General features: G+C 40.1%; 2 protein-coding genes across 2 annotated transcripts in view; one reads left to right on the top strand and one right to left on the bottom strand.

Moving 5' to 3' along the window:
• KLRG1 (killer cell lectin like receptor G1) overlaps nucleotides 1-11888 on the bottom strand; it is an 84415-nt gene extending 72527 nt beyond the window's left edge. The window contains exons 1-2 of the mRNA XM_057319024.1: nucleotides 11384-11888; nucleotides 10440-10625 (exon numbers count right to left, since the gene is read on the bottom strand). The gene's annotated coding sequence lies outside the window, so the exon portion shown is untranslated. The remainder of the gene's footprint in view (nucleotides 1-10439; nucleotides 10626-11383) is intronic.
• Nucleotides 11889-12093: 205 nt separating this feature from the next.
• On the top strand, nucleotides 12094-21741 carry M6PR (mannose-6-phosphate receptor, cation dependent). Its single transcript, XM_026502499.4, has 7 exons — nucleotides 12094-12398; nucleotides 16237-16416; nucleotides 17097-17263; nucleotides 18432-18541; nucleotides 18823-18953; nucleotides 19494-19620; nucleotides 20106-21741. Exons 1-7 carry the CDS (start codon nucleotides 12172-12174, stop codon nucleotides 20226-20228), a joined length of 1065 nt encoding a protein of 354 aa, XP_026358284.3. The 5' UTR covers nucleotides 12094-12171; the 3' UTR covers nucleotides 20229-21741.
• The last annotated feature ends 16 nt before the right edge of the window (nucleotides 21742-21757 follow it).

Below are 21757 nucleotides of genomic sequence, written 5' to 3'. Positions count from 1 at the left end.
ACAATAGTCACCCACCACGCTGTATGTACATTAGGTCTCCAGAGCTTATTCATCTTGTAACTGAAAGTTTGTACCCTTTGATCAATATCTCCTCTCCCTCATCCACTAGCCTCTGGTAATGACCTTTCTACTCCTACTCTGTTACTATGAGAGTAACACTTTTTTTTTTTTTATTTTGTAGTGAGATCATGCAAAATTTGTCTTTCTGGTCTGGCTTATTTCACATAGATGATGTCCTCTAGTTTCATCTATGTTGTTGCAAATAGCAGGATTTCTTTTCTTTTTTTTTTTTTTTTTTTGAGGCTCGATAATTTTCCATTATATATATACTCTCATATATACAATGTGTATAAATATATATATTTTCTTTATCCACAGACTCTAAGGCTCTTTCTATATTATGATTACTATGAAAAATGCTGCAATGAACATGGCAGTGTGGATATCTCTTCAAAATAGTGATTTTAGGGGTGCCTGGGTGGCTCAGTCATTAAGCATCTGCCTTCAGCTCAGGTCATGATCCTGGGGTCCTGGAATTGAGCCCCGCATGGGGCTCGCAGGGAGCCTGCTTCTCCCTCTCCCACTTCCCCTGCTTGTGTTCCCTCTCTTGCTGTCTCTGTGTCAGATAAACAAAATCTTTATTTAAAAAAATAGTCATTTTATTTCCTTTGGATATATAACCAGAAGTGGGATTGACGGATCATACAGTAGTTCCATTTTTAATGTTTTGAGGGGCTCCCATACTGTTTTCTGTAGTGGCTATCTTAATTCACATCCTCAGTCATTTTGTTGTTTCCTTTGCTGTGCAAAAAGAACTTAATCTCAGGTAGTCCCCTTTATTTTTGCTTTTTTGTCTGTTTGTTTTCTTGTTTTGGGAGGGGGAAGTTGGTTTGTTGTTGTTTTTTAAATAGGATTCATGCCCAGTGCGGAGCCCCACACAGGGCTTGAACTCATGACCCGGAGATCAGGACCTGAGAATCAAGAGTCAGACACAATTAACTAAGCCACCCAGGTGCCCCTGTTGTTGCAGGGTTTCGGGGTTCTTGTCTCACAGAGTCAAAGAATGAATCTCAATGACAAAAGTGTGAAGTGAAAGTTTATTAAGTGAAGGTGAGAACAGAACTCCCTCTGGAGTGAGGTCGATGGAATGTGAAGACAGATTGCTAGAAGTTTTCCAATATAAAGAATAGAAAAAATAAATAGAGCCTCAGTGATCTGTAGGACAATATCAAGTGCTTATAAATGAAGCCCCACAAATATAGGAGAAAAATAATGGAGCAGGAAAATAATTTGAAGAATTAATGATCAAATATTTCCCAAATTTAGTGCAAAATGTGCAGATATAAAATATTCAATGAACCCCATTCAGGATAAATATAAGGAAAATCACACTTAAGAACACCATAACAAAACTGCTAAAAACCAGATAAAGAGAAAATATTGCAAACAGCCAGAGAAAAACAACATAATAACAGAGGGGCATGATGACATGAATGATTGCTGAATTCTCATCAGAAACCAAAAAGGAGAAAGACAATGGAATGTCATCTTTTAAAAGGTAAAATAATACTATTGGTACAGCCACTATAGAAAACAACATGGAGTTTCCACAAAAAATTAAAAATAGAACTACTGGGGCGCCTGGGTGGCACAGCGGTTAAGCGTCTGCCTTTGGCTCAGGGCGTGATCCCGGCGTTCTGGGATTGAGCCCCACATCAGGCTCCTCCACTAGGAGCCTGCTTCTTCCTCTTCCACTCCCCTGCTTGTGTTCCCTCTCTCGCTGGCTATCTTTATCTCTGTTAAATAAATAAATAAAATCTTTAAAAAAATAAAAATAAATAAAAATAAATAAAATAAATAAATAAAAATAGAACTACTATATGATCCAGTAATTCCACTTCTGGGTATGTAGCTAAATGAAATTAAATCACAAAGTCAAAGAGACATCTGCACCCCCTTGTTCACTACAGCATTATTAGCAATAGTTAAGACACGAAAACAACCTATGTGCCCATCAATGGATCAATAAAGAAAATGTGGTGTACAGATATAATGGAATATTATTAAGCCATAAAAATGAAGGAAATCTTGCCTTTGTGACAACATGGATGGACCTTGAGAGCATTATGCCAAGGGAAATAAGTCAGAGAAAAACAAATGCTATATGATCTCATTTATATGTAGAATCTAAAAAAACCAAACTCATATTAACAGAGAGAACAGTGGTTGTCAGGGCTGAGCGGTGGGACAAATGAGGAGACATAGGTCAAAAGGTATAACTTCCAATTATAAGATGAATAAGCTCTGGGGATGTAATGTACTGCACAGTGATTACAGGTAACAATGCTATATTGTATACTTGAAATTTGCTAAGAATAAATGTTAAACATCCTCATCACAAAAAAAGAAAGGTAATTATGTGAGGTGTTGGATGTCGTAACTGAACTTGTAATCATTTCACGACATATACATATATCAAATCATCCCAATGTACATCTTAAATTTACACAATGTTATATGTCAATTATATCTCAATCAATCTGGGGTGTGGGATGAATGATACTGCCAGTCCAGAATTCTATATCCAGCAAAAACATCCACCAAAAATAAAGAGGAAGGGAAAAAACACTTTTATTTAAAGAAAAAATAGAATTGTCATTAGAGTCCAGCACTATAAAAAAAATGCTAAAAGCAGCTCTTCATACTAAAAAGAATGTCACAAGATGAAAATGTAGACCTACAAGACTGAAGACCAGAAATGGTAAATACATAGGAACATACAAAAGATTGTTTTTCTTAATTTCTTTAAAAAAAAAAAGAAACAAAGGAAAATAAAACACAAGACAAACTGTAAACAAATAGCAAAATGACAGAGCCAACCATATCAATAACTGAATTCATCATAAATGGACTAAACACATCAAATAAGTGGCAGAGATTTTAACACTAGGGAGAAAAGGCAAGAAACTAACAATATGCTGTGTATAACACATGCACTATAGACACGATGACACAAACAGGTTGAAAGAAAGCACAGAAAAAGATACATGCAAACAGTAAACAAAAGAAACCTGGAGTGAAGTACATTAGTTTCTTATTATTGCTGTAACAAATACCACGAACACAGTGGCTTAAAACAATGTACGTTCATTCTTTCACAGTTCTGGGTGTCAAAAATTTAAAATGAAGATGTTAGAAGACTGCTTTCCTCTGGAAGCATTAGAGAAGAATTCATTTCCTTTATTTGTCCTGCTTCTTTAAAAAAAAAATTATTTATTTATTTGAGCGGGGCGGGGGGGAGAGAGTGAGTGGGGCGGAGGGGGGGAAGGAGAGGGAAAGAGAGAATCTCAAGCAGACTCTGCTGAACACGGAGTCCAATGTGGGGCTTGATCTCACAAACCTGAGATCACGACCTGAGCCAAAACCAAGAGTCAGAGGCTTAACTGACTGAGACATCCAGGCGCCCCAATTTTTCCTGCTTCTATAGGCAGCCTGAATTCCTTGGCTTGCAGCCCCGTCCTCCATTTCAAAGTCAATGACTGTTTCCATCATCACATCTCCGTTTTCGAACTTTTACTCTACTGCCTCACTGTGATTGTACTGGATCTACCTGGATAACCCAACATAATCTCCATTGCAAGATTCTTAATTTAATCATATGTACAAAGTTTCTTTTGCCATGTAAGGAAATACATTCACAGGTTCCAGGGATTAGGACATAGACATCTTTGGAGGTGGGAGTGGGGGACATGTTTTAGCCTACCCCAAGTGGTTAGATTAATATACAACAAAACCGACAAGTATAAAGAGGTACATTTCATAGTTCTATGAATCACAGCATTAAGTATACGTAACAACTGTAAATGCACCTAATAATACAACTTCAGAACATATGAAGCAAAACCTCACTGAATTAAAATATAAAGACATAAACAAATCCATAATCATAGTTAAAAATTTAAACACTCCTTTCTCAATAACTAATAAAACAGTTAGACAAAAAAAAATCATTAAGAATATAACATAAAAGATTTAAACAATACTATCAACCATCGTGACCTAACTGAAATCTATCCAACAAAATGACACCAAACAACTACAGAATACACAAGCCTTTCAAGTGTAAATGGAATGCTTACCAAGTAAATTACATATTGGGTAACACAAGCTTTAATAAATTTCAATGTTACAATCTTAAAAGATGTGTTCTACAACCAGAGTAGAATCAATAACAAGAAAAAAATCCAGACAGTTCCTAAATATTCAAAAATTTTAAAACACACTTATAATCATCAGAGAAATACAAATCAAAACACAATGAGATATCACCTCATACCTGTTAGAGAGGCTATTTCTAAAAATAGCCAGGGGCACGTGGGTACTTCAGCTCAAGTCATGATCTTAGAGTTCTGGGATCAAGCCCCACATTGGGCTCCCTGCTCAGCGGAGAATCTGCTTGTCCCTTTCCCTCCACCTCTCTCTTTCTCTCTCTCGAATAAATAAAATCTTTTTTTAAAAAATAGCCAAAAAAACAAGAAATAACATGTGTTTATTAGAGTTTTGGAAAGGATGTGAGGAAAAGGGAACCCTGTGCGCTACTGGTGGGAATGATACTGGTGCAGCCATTATGGAAAACAGTATGAAGGCATCTTAAAAAATATAACTACCACATGATTCAACAATTTCACTTCTGGGTATGCAGCAGCAGAAAACAAAATCACTATCACTCATATCTTTTATATCAAAATATATCTGCACTCTCATGTTCACTGCAGCATTATTTACAATAGCCAACACACAGAAACAAACTAAGTCTCTGCTGATAGATGAATGAATAAAGAAAATGTGGTATATTTACATAATGGAATATTATTTAGCCATAAAAAAGAAGAAAATTCTGTCATTTGTGACAACATGGATGGACTTTGAGGGTACTGTTAAGTGAAATAAGTCAGATAGAGAAAAACAAATACTGTATGATCTCATTTATATGTGAGATCTAAAAAGCAAAAACAAAACAAAACCCTGAACTCACAGAACAAGACTGGTGGTTGCCAGATGTAGGGGATGAGAGTAGGGTAAAGTTAGTTAAAAGGTACAAACTTCCAATTACAAGATGAATAAGTCATGGGGATGTAACGTACAGCATGGTGACTATAGTTAACAATACCATATTATATATTTGAAAGCTGCTAAGACAGTAGATCTTAACAGTTCTCACTACAAGAAAAAAAAATCTGGTAACTATGGTGATGGATGCTGACTAAACTTACTGTGGTAATCATTCTGAAATGTATGCATATATCAAGTCATTACTTGTACACTCAAAACTAAAACTTACATGTCAATTATATCTCAATTTGAAAAAAAGCGTTAGGGGTACCTGGGTGGCTCAGGTCATGATCCCAGGGTCCTGGGATCGAGCCCCACATCGGGCTCCCTGCTCAGCAAATAAATTAATTAATTAATTAATTAATTAAATAAATAAAATCTTAAAAAAAAAAAAGGCACTAGAGAGGTGAGAGGTGTTAAAAACCCACTGGGACTAACCTGAGATTTTTTTCATTGATGTAATAATAAAGATAATCAGAAAGAGGTGGAAAAACAAAAAAATTAAGTTCTGTTACAATAATTAACATGACTTTTTGTATACCTAAAACACACACACACACACACACACACACACACACTCTAAATAATCCATAGGTTAAAGAAGAAATAAACAAAATTAGAAATTATTTAAAAAACTAAATAATTATGAAAATGTATAGACCAAAGCTAAAACAGTAGCTTAGAGAGAATGTTAGAGCTTTAAGTGAATAATCTTTAAGTAAATCTGTAAATAAACAATCTGTTTCTAATTTAAGAAGGTACAAAAAGAAGAACGAATTAAAACCAAAGCGAGCAGGGGTGCCTGGGTGGCTCAGTCGTTAAGCAACTGCCTTCAGCTCAGGTCATAATCCCAGGGTCCTGGGATTGAGCCCCACATCTAGCTCCCTGCTCAGCGGGGAGCCTGCTTCTCCCTCTCCCACTCTCCCTGCTTGTGTTCCCTCTCTTGCTGTGTCTCTTTCCGTCAAATAAATACAATCTCAAAAAAGAAAAACAAAAACAAAGCAAGCAGAAGAAGGGTCAGAAATTTAAAACTAACCACAAGCAATAGAAAAATTAACAAATTTTTATTATTATATTACATACACTTATATACTTACATAATATATATAAAACAAATTAACAAAATAAACAAATACAAATTTGGTTATTTGATAAAATTATTGACAGATAAACTTCTAACAAAATTTACCAAGAAACAAAGACAGAAGACAAATTATGAATATCGAGAATGAAGCGAGTATATTACTACAGATTTTAAAGACTTTAAAAGGATAATAAGGGAATATTATATCTGTATGCCAATAAATTTAACAATTTAGATAAAATGGAAAAATTCCTTGAAAAACACTGGGTATTATAGAAGACTGATGAAACAATGACTTCTACCTCTGAAACGAATAATACATTATACGTTAATTGAATTAAAAAAAAAGTCTGTAGGGAATATAAACAGATAACAGATTTTATAGGATAATGTCTCATAATGATAATTAACATTAGCAAATGAAAATGTATTTGACTTTTAATTTTTTGTATTTGTAAAGAGTTCAAATAAATGAAATGTATGGATAATTCCTAAAAAAAAGAAGAAAAGAAAAACACAATTTACCAACTGACGCAAGAAGAAACAGAAATTCTTAAATAGCTCTACTAAAGAAACTAAATTTAATACAAACCTTCCCATTAAGAAAGCTTCATGCTCAGATAACTTTAATAGCATATTCTATTAAACTTCAAGGAATAAATAACACAATTCCTTCAGAAAATAGAAAATGAAAGTATACTCTCCAACTTATTTTAGGCAGCCATCATGACTCTGTTAACAAACTGACAAAGAATTAAAAGAAAAAAAAAAATTAGCGACGCCTGGGTGGCTCAGTCGGTTAAGCGTCTGCCTTCAGCTCGGGTCATGATCCCAGGGTCCTGGGATCAAGTCCTACATCAGGCTCCCTGCTCAGCGGGGAGCCTGCTTCTTCCTCTGCCTGCAGCTCCCCTGCTTGTGCTCTCTCGTGCTCTCTCTCTCCCTATCTCCCTGACAAATAAAATCTTAAAAAGAAAAAAAATTAGACTCCAACACTCATGAATGTAGACCTCAAGATCTTTGAAAAAAATCAGCAAATCAAATTCAGAAAAATATGAGAGACAATTCATCATGACAAAGCATGGTTTATCCCAGGAGCAAAGCAAGGATGTCTAATTTTATCATTTCTATGCAACACTATAATGAAAATCCTAGACAGGACTAGAAAGGGACATGAGGAAATGTTCTTGGGTGATGAAAATCTACTAAATCTTGATTAGAGGGTGGTTACGGTTATGATGCATTGTTAAGAATCACTAAACTGCCTACTTAAGAGTTGTGCATTTCATTATTTATAAATTTTACCTCACCAACAAAAAAAATAAAACTTTAAACAAAATTGAACCCTAATTAGTAGGCTTGCTTTACACAATGGTATGGTTTATCAGTTATAAAACTACTTCCTGTGTTTTCTTATGTGTGAACAAATGTATAAATATATTGAGCATAATGGGAGCCTGGTTTCTCACTCTTGGAAGGATATATAGATTCCCTAACTCTGCTGAGAGGCACTAAAGCAGTGACCCAAAAGTGGCAACAAATACACCTTGTAATCAGACCTTGGTTTCTCAACAACACTACTAAAAGGAACCAGGCTCCCTTGGAGAGATGACGGATTCTAGGGCAGTTAAAATACAAGATGAACATCTGTATACCCAAAAGTAAAGAATTTGCTCAAAAAATGATGGGGACATGTCAAAATGACAAAAGGAGGCTCCCACTGGCAGTTCAACATCAACCCACACCCTCCAGCAATTTATCTGTTACCTCATCAGTGGGCTGCATGTTCCTGTGGCAGGAACTACACCCTCTCTTCACAGGTCTGAATCTCTACCTTGTGGTTGGGGAAGTGAGCCCTTCCTTCAAGTTTCTAAGGTGCTTCCTTGCTAACGCTTCTTCAGCTCAGAGGTAGTAGCTACATTTTGTAGTTGTGATTTCTGTGTGATTTCTGTAACACCCAGAGTCCTTGTTTACTCCCTCTTAGTAATTATTTTTTACTAGAAAACAAGTCTATATTAAATTTTTCCTTAAAATCACTGGTGTGGTATCTGTCTTCTAACTGGATCCTGACTGACATATAAGGACACATCACTTCTCTCTTAGTCCTATCAACAAATGCATACCTAAATATAATCACGTGGAAATATCAGACAAACCCAAAATGAAAGACATTCTATACCTTAAGTGACATGGACTTTTCAAAATTTCAAGGACAAACAAGATAAAGAAAAACGACGACTAACTGCAATGTATGACTCTTGCTGGGCTTCCGTGGTTGGGGAATGAGAAATAATTATAAAGCATATTTACTGGGACAATTGATGCAATCTGAATATGGACCATGGATTAGGTAATAATATTCTACCAATGTTATAGTTTCTAATTGTGATAAGGTAAGAGAATATCTTTATTCTTGGGAAATACACACAAATGTACTTAACAGTAACATATTCAAATCGTTCAAAATAAACTAGTGTGTGTGTGTGTGTGTGTGTGTGTGTGTGTGTGTGTGTGGACGGGGAGGGGGGAGACTAATAAAGCAAATAGGCCAACTTGTAAACCACTGGCAAATCCAGGTGAAGTGAATACAAGAGTTCTTTTTACTATTCTTGCATCTATTCTAAAAATGTTAAATTATATTAAAATTGCAAATTACCAAAAACAAAAAATAGATTTAGTCCTTGAAATATGTTAAACATTTTAAAAGGAAAGCATCAGTAAAGATTCAAAACCGAAGTCCGGTTCAAGATAGCAAATTGAATACATCCATGACAGTATTAAGAAATTACCAAACAAATTTCAAAAGATCCCCAAGCAGATCAGAAATTGTGAGCAGGTAGGATTTGACAGTGAAACCAGAGCAAAGCCTGCAACACAAAACTCATACAGAAAGAAGCTGTTGAGAGATTTAAAAAGCCATTCCCAACCAAGCTCCCAGCTCAGAGTTAACAAAAAAGCAGACCCAGGAAAATTATCAAAGCAGTAAACTGAAGAAAGAATTCAGGATACAGTAGTCTCCCCTAACCCACAGTTTCGCTTTCTGTGGTTTCAGTTACTCAAGGTCAACCACATCCCAGAAGCAGATGATCCTCCTCCTGACTTATCTGTCAACAGCAGCCTAACGTTAAATCACAATACCTGCGTCATTCACCTCACTTCGTTTCATCATGGGGGCATATCATCTCACACCATCACAAGGACGGTGAGTACAGTACAGTTAGATATTTTAACAGAGACTATATTCACGTGTTGTTATAATTGTTCTATTTTATTATAGTTATTGTTGTTAATCTCTTACTGTGCCTCACTTATACATTAAGTTTTATCATAGGTATGCATGTATAAGGAAAAAAATATAGTATATATGGGGTTCAGTACTGTTCGTGGTTTCTAGGGGTCTTGGAATATATCCTCCATGGATGAGGTGGGGGGGGACTAGATCTTTCAAGCACCCTCCCTTCCTCTGCTTATACTAAACAGGAGGCATCCTCAGCATTTGATTTTAGGACAAAATTCACAGAACTTCTTTCTAAACAAAGTGAGCAACTGTATGTGGAAGGGGATGTGGGTATAACGTGGAGGGTGTCCTTGTTAACGACACAGCTAGACAGACACAGAACAGAAAGGCAAAAACCTCTGCTAATTTCAATTTTTTTTCCCTGGCACAGACAGTTTTCACAATGGGCACTGAAACCTGAGAAACAGGGAAGTAACCCAGGGTATTTGTAAGTGGATGGAAAGGGAAGTCTCTCCCTCCTTCTTACTCCTACGTAAGATAAGCTATTCATCCTAGCCAACTGCATTGCCGGACCTTTCACCACTTCCAACATGCACCCTACTTTCCCTCTACCAATGACCAAGAGGCAAGATTTCTGAAGTTAACATTTGAATTCACCAACAAATGAATATCAATTCTAGAATGAAAGCTCGTAAAAGGGATTTCTGTCTTTTTATAACAGTGTAATTGCTCAGTAAATATTTGTTGAATGAATTGATAAAATACCTAATTCTAATAGAATTGCTTAAGCAGCGATCCATGCACCTAAATATCATGCAACCATTAAAAAGTTTATTTGTAAAGTTAGTGATATAAAATATTTGATGACATTAAATGTTTTTACAAAGGAAACGGATAACATATTCCTGAGGGAAATACACAACCTCTTGGTGGGTTTATGGATTTTTGTTTTATCGTTCTCTGTATTTCCTGATTACAAATTACTTTTAGTATTAGAAAGAAACTCACCTTTTGGGGCGCCTGGGTGGCTCAGTCGTTAAGCGTCTGCCTTCGGCTCAGGGCGTGATCCCGGCGTTATGGGATCGAGCCCCACGTCAGGCTCTTCCGCTGGGAGCCTGCTTCTTCCTCTCCCACTCCCCCTGTTTGTGTTCCCTCTCTCGCTGGCTGTGTCTCTCTCTGTCAAATAAATAAAATCTTTAAAGAAAAGAAAAAAGAAATTCACCTTTTATTTTTTTTTTCTTGAGAACACATTCAAACCCAACCCAACATGATAACCACCTTGGCTGAACTGAATGTACCAATTAATAAACAAATACAGGATCCTATACAGTGAGCATAAAGTATTGCTTGAGAGCCTGGACTCTGAAGACTATATGCGTATATAACTAACTTACACCTAAATTAGGGAACCTGAATACTAACAACGTAACTTAATAGCTGTGGGACCCAGAGTAAGTTACTTAGCCACCATCACCTTTAAAATTCAAGGTTAGTGCGAAGATTAAATGAATCAGTACTCCTTTAAAGCACTTAAAACAGTGCCGGCGCCACAGAACTATGCACGTGTTAGCTTCTATTATTACTGAATTCAAAACATTGTACTAGCTCTGGTGAGGAGAAGGACGAAACAAAATCCAGTCCCTACCCGCGAAAAGAGGGTATACACACACACACAACAACAACAACAACAACAACAACAACAACAACGTAGGGTATACACACACACACACACACACAACAACAACAACAACAACGTAGGAGTCAAAGCAGAATGAAATCGGGCTAAAACCAGGTAGAGTCAATAAGCGGGCATTTAGAGGAAGGAGTTCTTCATTCCGAAGAGTTCATGCAGAAAGTCACGGGAGCAATAGCATTTGAACCAAGTTCCAGGAACGCGCAGGACTTCAGCAAGTAGTAAGTAAGTAAGGACTTCAGCGACCAGTAAGACCCACCTGAGGGAAACCGCAGAGGATCCTGGCAAAGGCACAAAGACTAAAGGTGAATTGCTCTTTCCCCAGGACACGAGAATGCGGACAGGATGGAGTGAACAGAATTAGCTACAAAGCGCTCATCACTCAAAATGCCACGAAACCTCTGGCGAACAGAACTGGTCGCACTGTTTTACGCAAAATGACCGGGACGACAAGGTTAACGAAAACAGTATCGGTAACAACAGACCCCAACGTACTGAACTGTAGAAGGGAAATAAAAAACAAAGACGTCCTTAAGAAAGCCAGCACTACCGCGACTATCGCCGTCCGCGATCCTCTAGGAACCGACCCTGGAGACAACGGGACTCGGGGCCGGCAGACGGCGAAACAGCGCCTCTCGCAGGCGGCAAACGAGCTGGGGAAGTACCGAGACGAAGAGACCTGGGGTGAGAACTACAGCTCCCACTGAGGCCTGGCCGACAGCCCCCTTTCCATACTTCCGCTTCCGCCGCCCGCCCTCGCGTACCCTCTTCAGTGGGACCTACCGGGGAGTGGGCCTGGCGCGTGACCGCGCGTGACCCCGCGTGACCGCGCGTGACTCCGCGAGCGGAGAAGCAGGGAGGCGGGACTCTGGGACCCCATTGGTAGAAAGACGACCCAAAAAGGTGGGACTCAACTTGAAAATCTCGATAGTGATTGGAGTTGATAGGACAAGGGCGGAGCTACACGCCCAGGATCCTGGCCAATCAGCGTCTGGGATCGGCCAGGGGACCGGGAAGGGGAAAGGGGCGAAATGGTTCTGTGGTCACATGCCGCGGGGTCTAGTGGGAGGAGCAGTTGCCCAGAGGACGCCTGGTGCTTCCTGTTTCCGGTTCCCGAAGTGGAGCACAGCGAGGCGCATTGGGGAACGCTGGCCTTTGACACAAGTTCTGGGTCCGGGGTCTGTGGCTGGCTCCTCGCTGGCCCTGTCTCCCAGCCCCAGACAGGTATTCAGCCGGGGATTCTGCGCCTTGGCTACTCCCTTTGCCCGTGACACGTGAGTATGAGGGGCGTGGAGGAGGAGGGGAGCTGGAGAGCGCTCACGCCTCGGTACCCGTAACAGGGGATGGGATCGCTAAGTCTCCTTTGGCCAGGGTTCTAAGCCAAAATTCCAGCTAAAGAGTCCTAGGGCAGAATGGAGGCGGAGGCATGAGGGCGGGGGTTCCAGAGTCCCGAAGGGAGTGAGGGGGAAAGGACCTACCAAGACCGGAGAGGGAATCGACGTGTATTTGGAAGGCAGAGAAAGGAAGGACCCTGGGTATGGAGTCGTTTGAGGTATTACTGGATACCTGTAGAGGGAATTTTTGGCCTGCATCGTGGAGGAAGGTAAAGTGGCATCCTTTGGAGAGGATACGGCCGTAGGCAGTTGGAAATCCGGAGACTAGACGGAATGAGAATTTCTAGAACCCTGGAAGAAGTTTGAAGGGCATGCGTGTATGGTGTGGAGTAGCTACTAGAGGGCTTATCTAGTGTTTTCTCTTTGTAGGGAGCTTCCGCCTATGGGACTTAGAGCTACTTTTCTAAGGCTCTTCAGCATTGGGCGGTTTAGGTAGGTAGGGCTTCTCTTCTAAAAGGGTAGGCTGCTGGGAAAAGGAGATAAGGGCCGCTACCTCAGGAATGAGCCAGACAGCAGAAAGTAGAAATTCCACTGAAAAATGGAAAATGCCCATGGCTAGTCTTGAGGGGTGGGAAAGAGTGCTACAGATGCCCAGTGATGTGAACTGCTTCCCAATTCCTGGCTTAGTCATTGGTCATCCCATTGAAGATGATTGTTTAGCTTTACCAAAATAGATCTGTTCTAGAAAAAGAAAATTGAAGGGGATTTTTCAAAATCTTAAAGTCCTGCCCTTTATTTCCAAAGTGTCTAGACAAACTATTGCATCTTGAGGCTCTAATTGTAGCACATTAAAAGGGAACTACACAGCCTTTGGGTTTCATACTCTCCCTAATAAATTTTTGCACCCCTGTATTTATCACAAGTTTTCCAGAAAATAGCTTAATGCCATGAATCATCCAAGTTGCCCCACCAACTTCATACATGTTTAATACTTGTATAACCTAGGGCAAATAATTTAACCTCTGTAAGCATCAGTTTCCTCATCTGTAAAATGAGAGAAATTATACCTACTTTTCTGGGCTGTGAAGATTAACAAACATAATCTAGATAAAGCACTTAGAGCATTTGCCACCAAATCAAAGAGAAGCAGCTCAAACAGAAAAACCTTAAGCAGAAAAGAGAGAAGAGTATAAGTTGATTCTCATCCTAACTTCTTGAACCAATAAGCACATGAAAGATAGTTCAGCTCCACTAATGCAGACTGCAGGGTCTTTAACCCTTTGTCCTATCCCAATTTTGTAAGATTCTTTGTTCTAATTTGGGAAAAGAAATCATCAACTGTTAACGGATAAGGAACTAACTTTGAGGCCAAAGAACCCAGTCTACTGTGTGAGCATCCCCTCCAGAAAACCGGTCCTGGGGGGAAGAAGCTTGAAAGTCCAGAATGTTGAAATCTTAAATTAGATCCTGAGAGAATATAAGGAGTATGGCATGTTAAATCAGTCTAATAAAAGGAATGTCTTATTTTTTTAGGAACGCTACTGGTCACATAGTGTGTTGAGCAATGAGTTAATTTAGGGAAGGTAGGAGTTTGAGGTTTGAGTTCTTTATTCCACCTCCTATTTAGTGAACTGTGTGAGGAGTCACTTCCTCCTGCTTTGTCAAAAAGAAAGCAAGGCTTTGGCTGCGTAGTCTGAGCCCCAAAAAATTAATGTGAAAGGGGATACACATGCAGTGGTTAAGTATAGACCATGAGCTCTGGAGCCAGACTTTCTAGGTCACTCCACTGGCTGTGTCTCAGTTTTCTCATCTGTAAAATAAGGGCGATAATTGTATTTACTGTGTAGGGTTTTTGTAAGGATTAATTAGTTAATGCGTGTTAAGTGCTTTTAAGAGTAAAAGGCAAGCACTCTATTAAGTTTCCTATTAGTGCTTTAAATGTGTTTATGGGGGCCTCAGACTTTATGACTGGTGATAATTATTCTACGGAAACGCTTTATAAATACTGCCATAGTGAGTTGATTTTGGAAATACACAAAGTCAAGGCGCCTGGGTGGCTCAGTTGGTTAAGCATCTGTCTTCGGCTCAAGTCATGATCCCAGAACTGGGATCGGGCCCCAGGTCAGGCTCCCTGCTCAACAGGGCTCCCTGCTTCTCCCTCTGCCCCTCCCCATGCTCCTGCACATGCGCGTGTGCTCTCTCGCTCTCTCTCTCTCTCTCAAATAAATACATAAAATCTTACCCAAAAAAAGAAAGTAAGTAAGAAATACACAAAGTCAGGGAGACCAACTTCCCAAGCCTTTGTTGCCTTAGTGGAGTATGGAAAACAGAAGGTCAAATATAAGTTTGTTTAGGGGAGTAGAGAAAAGTCAGCCAGGGCTCAGAGTTTCCATTTTCCTATCTTTAAACTTACTAGTACCCATTAAGCTCTGCCTAGTTTTATGTTCTAGAAATGCACAGGAGTTGATGAACCAGCCTGAAAAAGAATTAGAGGACTTTACAGAGTAGAAACCAAAGTCCAGGCTCGTAGTCTGGAAGCGTGTTATTACAAGTGAGAAAAGTTTGGAAGAATTAAATCTTTGTATGATAACATGACACTGTTATGAAAGTAACAAGTTGCAATGGCCTGGAGGATCGTTAACTAACGGACAGCAGGGTGAAGTCTTTTGCAAGGGTATATCGGTATGTCCTGGGCGTGAAGATGAATGATCAGAGAAGAGAAAGTGAGTTTGGGAAATGGAGCCGAGTGTCTCCATTCCTAGAGCAGGACAAGGAACAGGTGAATTGGAAAGTGATTTAGTGATTCCCAAGAATGGTCACCAGTTAAGACTGTACAAAGACAGCTCTGCTTACTGGTAATTTAGAAACTCTTCAGATTTGTGACATGTAGAGCCTGAGGTGGGTTTTGGAAGACATCTTCACTCACTTCGACCTAGTGGATTTTCTTCTTCCTGTAATTTGAATGATTGCATGTGTTTTCAGAGATGTGCCATTAAAGTAGATAAATGTCAACTTTTAGATGCAATGGCTGTGTTTATCTCTAGTCCTCTTTCTTACGGTGAATATGAACAAAGGGTGTTGGATGAAGTTAGGACCCAAAGTACTGAAGTCCCTTTCCCTGTTTTACGTCTTTCTCAGTAACTTTCAAATAGACTTCATCAAGTGTTAAGTTATAATTTGAGTGTTATCTAAGGAAGAATCACAGGTTGAAGCAGTTTTTATGAGCTAGTATTAAACTTTAAATGTGAGATATTGCGGGGTGCCTGGGTGGCTCAGTCGGTTAAGCGACTGCCTCCGGCTTGGGTCATGATCCCAAGGGTCCTGGAATCGAGCCCCACATCAGGCTCTCTGCTTGGTGGCAAGTCTGCTTGTCCCTCTCTGGAGCTCTGTGATCTGTCTCGCTTTCACTCTCTCCCAAATAAATACATCAAATCTTTAAAGAGAAATAAGTAAATAAATATGAGATATTGCACTCTGACTTTTAACAAAACAGTAAAGATGCTTGCAGTCTCTCAAAAGAAAAAGAGAAACCTAAAGATTAAGAATCCTATTCTGAATATTAAAGGACAGGGGAAAAATAATGGGTGAAAGCTAAAAGCTTGAAATAGACACAAGAAAATAAAACCCAACTTCGTGATAATGAGGAAAACTGACTAGTGTAAAATAAGCGATGGGTGGAAGATAAAACTGTAAAAATTACACATTTGTGTGCTTTGTCTCTTTCCCCCCTCTCCTGGTCTTTCTCTGCTTCTTCAACACCCACACCCTCTCCCAAAAGGATGTTCCCCTTCTACAGCTGCTGGAGGACTGGGCTGCTCCTGCCACTGCTCCTAGCTGTGGCAGTAAGAGAATCCTGGCAGACGGAAGAAAAAACCTGCGACCTGGTAGGAGAAAAAGGTCGAGAGTCCGAGAAAGAGTTGGCTCTACTGAAGAGGCTGCAGCCACTGTATAACAAAAGGTAAATGAGAAGAGCTTTGAAGGGCTTGAGAAAATAAGAGTCGGACGCCTAGCCTACTGAGCCACCCAGGCACCCCCTTGTTTTTTTTTTAATGCTATAGAGCAAATTCTCCACCCAGTTTTTAGTAGCAATGTGTAATTCTCTTATGCAGAAGAGTAGCTGTTTTCAAGACTGGATCCAGCTTGTAGGAATTAAAAAGCATTATTTGCTAGTTCCATTTAATAGGACTTTAGAAGTGAGGCCTGTGCACATCGTAAGTGTCGGGAATCTTCAGGTATATAAATCTGAAGATGATTTTCAAGGAACAAGGGACCATGGCTGGGATACTTCCCATGAACATAGATCCTGATTCACAGGGAAGTAGCAGCTGACACTTCAGCATAGTCTAGAACAGGTATTCTAGAATATCTAGCTGTCTTGGATGTTGTGTTTTAATCAGTCACCATCAACAATTAGGATTGTCTCATTCGACAAATTATTCACTATTACATGGCTGTCTCATGATCAACAAATACTCACTAGTACATTTAGTTGTGACATCAGATAAATAAATTGAGCACACTTGGAGGTGGGGTAGGGAGGTGGAAGGGTGGGAAGGCAGCTTTAAGAGAGGCTGCTTGTCCTAAGGCTAATAGCCAGTAACTCTTCTCTTCCTTCTTTCTCCTATCTTCTCCTTACAGCTTTGAGAGCACTGTGGGCCAGGGCCCAGACACCTATATCTACGTGTTCAGGGTGTGCCGGGAAGCTGGCAACCGCACCTCCGGGGCAGGCCTGGTGCAGATCAACAAAAGTAACGGGAAGGAGACAGTGGTAGGGAGACTCAACGAGACTCACATCTTCAATGGAAGTAAGACTCTCCCCCGTGGATTAATTGGTCCCTAGTCAATCCCTCTGCCAATTCTGTGGCAGCCTTTTCCATTCTCTTCAGGGTATCGTATGGTACACGTGCTTCAGCTCACGTGAGACTATAAACCACAAGATACGTACTTGCACAGCTCCTCTGGAGCCATGGCTCAGGACCTTTATGTGTTTGTTTTAAAGTTAATGAAAAGCTCATGCATAAGGAAGACTCCAGCTGGGATTCTGTAGCTTAATGTGTTTTTCATACCAGGCTGGAAAATACCAACAACGACCATTTCTCATCAAATTAGTCCAGTTTTGCCAGTTACATTTTCAGAGATTAAGCTTTTTTGCAAACCAGTCTACAAAAACTTCCCCAGCCAACTTGTGCTATGGTGATTAGTTGCTCAAAAGTCATAAAACCATATTTCTGGAAAGAACTACGTGAGCCCCTGTGGTCGAATTCCCTCCCTTAAGCAGATAACTGTATTTTCCAGTGCAGATACTTGTTTGTATCAATAGTATAATGAAAAATAACATCAAGAGTTTGGGGATAGGGGTTGGAAGACTAGATTTTTGACCCAGCTCGGGTTTACTTGTCCTGTGACTTTGAAAACTCATTTCATCTTCTTGTGTCTCTTCATGTGCAAGATTAGAAGCAGAACGTTTATCTTATTCTCCTCACGTGAGTGATAAATCAAAGAATATTTTGCAAAAGAAATTTGGATGCCATAAATATTAAAGAAAAAATGGCTCCCGATCTTAAAAATCACCCACCTTGCATTTATCTGTGGCTAATTTTAAATCTTAGGTTTTCCCCTGCCATCTAAGACTTATGGAACCTCTTCTTTTGACGTTAGCAGGTGTTCAGGAAATTCGAATCAGTGTCAAAGTATGGGTCCTCGTTGTTTTTCACTATCGGTTGCCTGCCTTTAATGTGGAAAATTCAGATTATTCTTACATAAATCTCTGATTCTTAGTTGTCTTAAGGGAACACAGAGCTGCCGTAAAGAAGCAGGTTTTAGCTTGGTGTTGCCGGTATGCAGAGCTCACATCGATACAGATTATTTTAACTAAAAGCAATTTCACTGAACACCTCAGTCCTCAGGAATTGCACCCAGGCCAGCTCTGCGTTTCCCCCCGCCCCAGAGCGCATTTTCCTTGTCCTTCCTCAGGTAACTGGATCATGCTGATCTATAAAGGGGGTGACGAGTATGACAATCACTGTGGCATGGAGCAGCGTCGTGCCGTGGTGATGATCTCCTGCAGTCGGCACACACTAGCGGTAAGGCATCCCGGGGCCACGAGCCTAGAGAGCAGATGAGAGGGCTGACCTGAGGTGGGAGAGGACTTCCGGAGGGGACAAGAAACATCGGGATGGATAAGAGAAGACTAGAAGTTCAGTTTTTCCCTGTGTCACAGACACCTGTCTTCCATCATACGTGGAAAAAAAGTGATTGAACCAGGAGAAAGCAAATGTTTTTTAGCTTGTGGGTTCTTTCTAAATAAGAGTCAAAAGGAAACAGTTTACCACGTAAGGGTTGTGTTCTGTCCTTTCATCATTAGGACAATTTTAACCCTGTGACTGAGGAGCGAGGCAAAGTGCAAGATTGTTTCTACCTCTTTGAGATGGATAGCAGCCTGGCCTGTTCCCCAGAGATCTCTCACCTCAGTGTGGGTTCTATCTTACTAGTCACGTGAGTGCTTTATCAATCCAAACCTTTTTTTTTTCTTAAACTCAATTACTTGGTGATATTTAAAAACATTGTGTGTGTGTGTATGCACGTACTATATACTATAATTGGAAGGGGAGAACTTTGTGTGAGAATCCTCTTTAAACTCTGTGCAGTTTAAAAAAATTAGATATACGTTTCACCCCTAATAAATATTTGCATTTGGAAATGCTTTATGTCCCACTACTGGAGGACTGGACATTTTTAATACTGTCCCATTAGATTATAAAAACTTTTGGAGAAATGGAACTGTACAACTAATAGTGCCTATTCTTGGCTATAGGTCAGAGTCACTAGGTCGTATTTTTGTCTGAGCCTTTGCGTTTAGACAGTGTTCTAATTGGTTTTCTAAATGAGGTACCCTCCCTGTTTTGGGTGGTTTTATTTTTTTCATTTTTGTAGAATACAGACTAGGAAACCACTAATGAATATAAAGATTATCTCTGTTATCAGAGTTGTGCTATTCTTTGGTTTTTAAGTAGAGATGTCTTTCTTCCTCAATAGGTTTGCATCACTGGTCGCGGTCTATATCATTGGGGGATTCCTATACCAGCGACTGGTGGTGGGAGCCAAGGGAATGGAGCAGTTTCCCCACTTAGCCTTCTGGCAAGATCTTGGCAACCTGGTAGCAGTAAGTAACAGGACTGCTGGCTGAGTCTGTAGCCTGTGGGGAAGGATGAGTGACCAGCCATCCTGGTTTACCCAGACTAAGGGATTTCCAGGGACATAGAACTTTGGGTGCTAAACCCATGGAAGTCCCAGCAAACCAAGTACAAAGTACTTGTTGGCCCTAGTACAAAGTAACAAATAGCATAGCATCTTAGTGTCTGGCCTTGCTAAAGACTTGGCTAGAAGAGCAACATTGTTGCTTAAATTGAGGAATCTGATAAAGCTGTTAAGGGACCTGTATGGGGAGAAAGTAAGACCTAATTAGAATTTTTCTCCCATTAGCCATAAATTCAATTTAGGCTGGTCCTTAGAGCTCCTGGATTTTATCTTCATTATCCTTGAAGAAACCTAGTTCTTGCCATATTCTTGGACCATAGGTATATTTTGCCTCATCCTCAAAGTTGGTGATTCCATATTATCATTTCCTTCCTTTGCTTCTCTCTACAGGATGGTTGTGACTTTGTGTGCCGTTCTAAACCCCGCAATGTGCCTGCTGCATATCGTGGTGTGGGAGATGATCAGCTGGGGGAGGAGTCAGAAGAAAGGGATGACCATTTATTACCAATGTGATTGCACTTTAAATGCCCAGCTGCTTCTTCAGTCCCCCAAACCAAAGCATACGCAGCCAGATTTCTTAAGCAGTCTCCACTCCAGTCTCTCATCCCACCCTTAACTAAATTGCTCTTGCTTTCCAGTTTGCTTTTGATTTGCATTTTCTCACTAGTAGAAATGCCTTCCCTTCGTTCCCTATTTTCTTTTTCCTCTAGAGAGGTACAGTTGTGGGACAGATAAAATAATAGGGCCTGTGCAGAAGAGGCTATTACACTATCTCTTGGTATCAGAAGGTACAAGTAGGATAGTTACAGTGAGCAAAAAAGTGTGGCAGGCTCCCTGACTTTTTTAAACACATTTTCACAAGTTTTTGAGACACTGGATTTCTTTAATTAAAAAAAAAAAAGGCAAAGAAATATTATTTATACAAGGTTTGATTGCTTTCATGCTGTTACTCTGTACCCTACAGTAGTCTCCATGAGAATCTGGATGTAATTTCTTGCTGCTTGGAACTACTCTGTGGTGATTACTTGGTTGCATTCCAAGTATTGCCATTTGGTCTGAGCCTGGAGATGTTGCAGACTTGCTTCTCCCGCCTCTGGGATTAGGACGGGGGAAATGTTTAATTTCCCACTTAGAGGATTATAAAACACCATCACATCAGTTGTTGGCATTGGAGTGACCTTTTGGCCGGAACTGGGCCCTGGATTGTGGGCTCGTGGTCTTTGGTGTGGTCATTGGTCCATATGTGGCCAAAATGCCTTATCCAGAAGTCTAGTCCTTGGGAAAGGGAAAGGGAATCGGACCTCCTGTGCTACAGGGGTTCCAGAAAAGGAAGTCTATTTACCTGTAGTGGGATCTCCTCAGTGGCTTTCTTCTCCCACTTGCAGTAAAAGCTGGCAAAGCTTTTCTTCTAAGCTGTTTCCCTCTACCAGTATTTCTAAATATGTTGCACTTTCTTCACAGGCATGTCGACTTCCCCTCTTACACCCCCACTCCCCCCCGCAAATCTTCTGGAAAGGGAATGAAAGCAGAGGTGGGACATCTAGGGCTTTGCCATCCTGTGCTCTGGGTGTGGAATGCTGCTGCACCTGTCCCTTCTGGCTCAGGGAAGTATCTTCTTGCCCACAGCGTTCTGTGGGGAGAGATTTTGAATCCTCTGATGCTTCCACTTTTTTGTTTAGGCCATGTGCCCAGAAGCCTGGCCCAGTCTGTCTTTAATAGTGAACCTGGGCCGTTGAAGAGTAACATGGCTCCACTGGACACAGGAGGATGGAATCAATAGGCAGGGGCTTTAAATAGCCTTTAGGGAAGAAAATGAAATTATTTCATCTTTGGACTTTTAAATACTATTGGAATGATTTTTTTTTCTTCTTTCTAAACAGGGAAAATAATGTTATAAAAGCATCTTTTTTGTTAGTTGTTTGCATCCCTCCCCCACACTGGTGTTTTAAAAATGCAAAAAAAAAAAAAAAAGAAAAAACTACATTTTTTGTATAAAAACATTTAAAAGATTAAAAAAACAAACAAACAAGTTGCCCTAGTCT

This window comes from Ursus arctos, unplaced genomic scaffold (genome assembly GCF_023065955.2).
Source record: "Ursus arctos isolate Adak ecotype North America unplaced genomic scaffold, UrsArc2.0 scaffold_26, whole genome shotgun sequence".
Taxonomy (NCBI): domain Eukaryota; kingdom Metazoa; phylum Chordata; class Mammalia; order Carnivora; family Ursidae; genus Ursus; species Ursus arctos.
This window is presented reverse-complemented; position numbering and strand designations above follow the sequence as displayed.